The sequence below is a fragment of the Populus euphratica genome, unplaced genomic scaffold, assembly GCF_000495115.2.
Source record: "Populus euphratica unplaced genomic scaffold, PopEup_1.0 scaffold104.1, whole genome shotgun sequence".
NCBI lineage: Eukaryota > Viridiplantae > Streptophyta > Magnoliopsida > Malpighiales > Salicaceae > Populus > Populus euphratica.
Window position 1 is genome coordinate 530428 of NW_011499915.1, and position 5388 is coordinate 535815.

The window sequence follows — 5388 nt, forward strand, 5'->3', positions numbered from 1 at the left end:
AAAAACGGTAATACACTGATTTCTTTTAAATTTTATTATAATTATAATAATATAACAGTAAAAATCCAACGCTTGAATCCACGGTAAAATGTCTCCCGGGGAAGTTTAATATCTTTTAGTGTTTTTTTTGTTTTTTAAATAAAATAAACCCCCTGCAATTTTACCACTCCAATTGACTGTCCGTTGTCCAGCAATCTCAACCTTCCAATAAGCTTACATCCAACGACTGGCGCTATGAAATGTACTTATCGCCACTGTAGAAGAGTGCACTGGATTAAAGATGCACTTATAAAGCAATCACAAAATACAAAGGTCTAACATCAGTCCAAAAGAAATCAAAATCTAGGGCTCTGTAAAAGAAAGAAAGTTTCCATTAATTTGCAGTTGCAAGCTCTCTCTTCTTCTCTAATGGCGCCGCCTCCTGGACCTTACTCTGGTACCAGCACTCTCGCTTTGGTAATCTTCCTCACCCACCACTCTGTTTCCCTCGAAAATGCAAGAAAATCGAAAGTCAAAATCACCCCGATCTTAAAATTGATCTATCGTAGTCAATATTTTTTCATTTAATTATTTTTTTGGGTTTTTCAGGTGGCTCGTGTTTCTGCTTTCTCTTTGGGTCTCGTCTACGGGAGTGTGAAGCTAAAGTATCTCCAGGTACATTTTTTTGTGTAGAAAGTCAACAATCTGATGCTTAAGAAGGGTTTATTTCTTGGCCAAGATGACTGCTTTACCATGAATTATCTACTAAAATATTGGGAAGTGATAGTTAGCTTGAGAAATTGATGGGGAATGTGTTGATTAGATGGATAAGATAGTCTTGGATTTGTGAAAATGAACTCATTTGACCACTGGATTAAGATTCCAATTGCTATGCATCCAAGTTAGTTTGAGGGCTTGGTGGAATTTTTTATCTTTTCCAGTGAGAATTATAGGTTGGAAGACTCATTAAAGAAACAGCATGTTTCACCGGATGTAAAATCAGGAACTTTGATTTTGTGCGGGTCCCACAAATTTAACGGTGGTGAGTATTCATCTTCTGGGTCATATGCCCTGCTCACCTTGCTGTCAGCGTTGTTAAATAGGACAAGGGGGATGGATGCATGGGTGATTGCTGGACTGGCAAGGATAGAGACAGTAAAAGATACCGAGTAAAACATTATGGTGGAATTTCCATGGAAGGATAAATCTGATATTTTTCTCCTCATCTGTTTGAGCCCCTTGTTTTGCCTGAGAGGTGTTTTCTCATGATTGAAATTCCCTTCACATATAGCTTTAATGTTTCTGTTGGTAAAGATGATATCCTTGTCTTACTACATGCTGTCGTTTTTTCATTCTTTTGCTCAGGAAAACTCAGTAATATTTCTAAAGGCAGAAACAGGAATCTCTCGTGAAATGCTTCTAAGCTTTTGGTGTTTTTCATCATTTTATTGTTGGTGGTTTATATTATAAGAAAAGCTAAATGACGTGGGGAAAGCACTATAGTTTTTCTCACAAAACATAGATTGCTATAGTATTTTCTCATTTTTTTTTTACTCCTTTTTTTTTGTTATGATTTTTTTTAAATTGTTTTTGTTAATTTCATTTTTTAATATTGAGATGATTAAGAATTTAGTTCTTTGATTTTTTTTATTTTTATTTTGTCTTTCTATGAGGTTAGCGTTGTTTGTGGGCTTGTTGAGGTAATTCAGGTTGCTTCAATTCATTGAAGAGGTGTTTTTTTTTTTTAATCGAAGTTGAATTTTTTATAGTCTATTTTTTTCTCATATTGTTTAAAAAATAAAATTGTTTTAGAGAAAAACCATGTTTTAACTTTATTAAGCTTAATAGAATTCATGACCCGAGTTGCGGAGGGGTGAAGTAGGTCATTGTCTCAATATTTTTTTAAAAAAAGTATTATTTTTAAGTTTTTTAAAAGTTAATTCATGTTTTTATCGATCATTAAGGTTGTATTTGGACCTATGAAATTGATCGATTTAAGTAGATCTAACTTTCACACGGTTTAATGAGTTAGATAAAGAGTTGAGTTGGGAGGTTTTAAAATTAATCCACTTAATCATGTTTAATAATACTATTAAAAAATTCTTGGAACTCTTAATATTTTTTTTATATTTTTTTTTTTAAATTGATCCACCTGTGACCGAGCATGGGCTAATTCAGTAATTCTTTCACAAGGACATTCAATCTTTGCTATTTTCTTGTATGTTCGATGTGGTGTTTGCGACACTGGCACATTCATTTCACCACACTGAATCATGATTGGTTTCATCTGTAAATGCTTATATTTGATGTGGTGTTTGTGACACTCGCACGTTCATTTCATGCCACACTGACTCCGTATCATGTTTGATTTTGATCTATAAATGCTTGCTTACTGTCTTATTATTTCAAATGCAGGCAAAGGCAAAGTCACAAAAGAAAGCTGAAGCAAAGGCTCATCATTAAAAGGAGTTTTGTTAAATATTGGGGTGGAGATTAGCTGAGTTGACAAGAAATAATGCATTTCAACGGCACTGTACCAGTCTTTCATCCTGGTGTAAAGCTTCACTGCTTTTGTTTCTTTTACGATCCTTTTCTACACAAGTTGATGACTTAGTTTGTGAGATTTATTTTCTTGATCAGCCACGATAGTTTTGTACTGCTCCATAACAATGGGTAAATGTTGGGAGATTGAATCATCCATTGATTAAAATAATGATCTGTGTCTTTGGGCATCTCGGTTCCGTTTTTCTTCTTTGTGTTGACAGAAGTTTTGATCCATTCTTTAGTTGTCATATTGATCAATGTAGTTGAAGTTTCAGTTTTTAGAGAATGCCCCGTATTCTCTTTGATGTTTTCCCAATTATGATCCCTTGATTTCCCCACCTCAATTAAGCCCCTCCTTTCTCATTCATTTAGTTTCTTTTCAGTTGGTCAGGAAAAGAAGAGTTTGATTCCTCTGTTTCTGAACAATTGTCTGGCGAGTTGTTTTTGCACCAGGCAAGGCTGCGCTCCACAGTAACTGTACGTTTTCTTGCTGGAGGTGGACTTGTTTTGGGTCGTGCAAAGAAGTCATAGGCATAACCGATAAACAAATTATATCGATCAGAGTGATTCATTATTGAGTTAAAATTTGATTTAATCAAAAGGTAAAATTCTTAACTTTTAACCATGTATTGTATTTATACTATTTCAAAAATAAAATAAAATTGCTGTAAATCATTTTATCAAATCTGCTTATAATTTCAAGTCATTTAAGCTTATTTTTGTTTTAAATTATAATCTAAACTTGAAAGCCACTTCTCATAAATGATGTTAAATGGACTTCAACTTAATCTTAATTCGCCATCAAATGAAAACATCAATGAAAGCAAAATCATTTACATTTACATCAATGAAAGTAAAATCATTTAGCACACAAAAAATAGTTTTTTAAAAATTATTTTCTAAATCTTGATGTGTTTATTTACTATTAAAAAAATCAATCAACAAAAAAACACTTTTTAATTAAAAAAAATTTGATTTGATTTTTAAAAACATGTTTTTCAAGAAAACACCTTTTAAAAGTTATAAAACAAATTTAAAAATATCATATTATTTGCTAATTATATCAAATTTAATTCTTTAATTTTTTATTACAATATATTTTGTTTTAAATCTTTTTTTTCTTTAATTTCATCCATTAGAATTTGATTTAATTTGATTTTTATATAAACTTTGATTCTTATTTTTATGATTATTATTTACTTTTCTCTTATTATTTTCTTAATCAAAATTTTAAATTTATCAAATTTGATCCTCATTCTTTTGATTGTTATTTATTTTATTTTAAATAATTTATAAAATTATAATTTTTTTTAATTTCACCATCTTTCAACTTTTTTTATCTATTAGATTTAATCCCCAATATTTTAATTTTTATTTATTTTATTTCAAATAATTTATAAAATTAATTTTTTTTCAATTTCATTCCCATTTAACTTTATTAATTTGTAAAATTTATTTTTTATTATTTTAATATACTTGAAAAAAAATATTAATAAGTTATTTTTCAACTTATTTTATATAACATATTCAAACACTAAAAAATATTTTCTATTTTTTTTTTCATAATACTATTGAAAAATAATTTACTTTCTAAAAATTCATTTTCCAATAAAATCACTTTAAAAAAAATTACTTTATGCAAACAACCAGTAGCTGCCTTATTCTCACAAGGCAAGCACCAAGCACGATAACTAAACTTATTTTTCCAAATCACATTGTTTTAAGACAAATCAATGATAACGAACCCTAGTAGTGGTGGCATTTGAAGAGCTGACGAACTTCTTCAGTTCCTTGAGCCACTCCAATTCCTCCCGGTGATTCATATCGACTTGTTCTTATTCAAAAACTCAGCCCAGCCCGGTGGGGCTGGTCCCTCTAGTCTCAAGAAATCTGCGCAAACCAGCCAAGAAATCGACTTGATTCATATCGACTTGTCTTGTGATGATTTTTCTCACTTGGGAGTTGATAACACATGCAGTGTTACCTATTGGCTACCCCCACAAAGATTCATTTATAAGAGCACTCGCATCATGCAGTTCAACTGCTAGTACAGTAGTCAAGCTAACAAATCTTTCAGATCACCAGCAAGAGTAACCTAAAACAGAAGCTGAGGATTTTGTTTTTATTTCCAATGTACCCACAACCCGGAGGAACCAATCACTACATCAAAGTGGACGGTTTGCTCTAGATACAGTAGCTGGTAAGAGAAGTCTATTGGCTTAACAAGTACGACAGAGAAGGAACTTAAATCCCAGCAATATTGTGAGGGCCTCAGGATCGAGGAGAAACTTCAACCAAAGGCATACATCACGGGTGCAAGAATGAACATGAATTGGTTCTAGCGAAGCTATGATCAGATTAAGTGCAAAAGGTAAATCATATTCTTTATCATACAAATAAATTGCAGAGTCCAGCATGAAAAATCTCAGGTAACTTCACATGAGAAAAACATCCTCCAGCTCTTTGACTCTGATCAAAATCAATGATGCAAAAGCACCAGAAATCAAAAGAGTTAAGCATGAAAGATGTGGTATCATATGCTGGGGTAGACTTTACTATCATGGATTGATGCAACTCCTAGGCCATGAACAAATGCATAACAGAAAATGTACATTTGACACATGCATTACAATTTACAACTATGCTCACTATCCTAGATGATGCTAATTCATCAAAACCCACATTACTGCACTTGTGTTCTAAGTTCATCCATCCAGTCATCACTGGACACAAAAGCTGAAGGGCATTCCAAAATTCCAATCACATCAGGCATTTGTGATTCTTCGAAGTAATGAAATAGATTCTTAAAATTGAGTCTTAAGTTTCGAGGAAGTCTGCTCTTGATTTACCAAAAAAACAAAGATC

At 32.0% G+C, this 5388-nt stretch overlaps 1 protein-coding gene across 1 annotated transcript; it reads left to right on the forward strand.

Moving 5' to 3' along the window:
• Nucleotides 1-302: 302 nt before the first annotated feature.
• Nucleotides 303-2709, forward strand: LOC105134496 (uncharacterized). Its single transcript, XM_011038933.1, has 3 exons — nt 303-456; nt 589-654; nt 2395-2709. Exons 1-3 carry the CDS (start codon nt 409-411, stop codon nt 2440-2442), a joined length of 162 nt encoding a protein of 53 aa, XP_011037235.1. The 5' UTR covers nt 303-408; the 3' UTR covers nt 2443-2709.
• The last annotated feature ends 2679 nt before the right edge of the window (nt 2710-5388 follow it).

Excerpts from the sequence above, each read along its gene's own strand:
- LOC105134496 (XM_011038933.1), top strand. The coding sequence starts at position 409 with ATGGCGCCGCCTCCTGGACCTTACTCTGGTACCAGCACTCTCGCTTTG. Across the intron at positions 457-588 it reads GTACCAGCACTCTCGCTTTG|GTGGCTCGTGTTTCTGCTTT; the intron begins GTAATCTTCCTC and ends TGGGTTTTTCAG. Across the intron at positions 655-2,394 it reads TGAAGCTAAAGTATCTCCAG|GCAAAGGCAAAGTCACAAAA; the intron begins GTACATTTTTTT and ends TTTCAAATGCAG.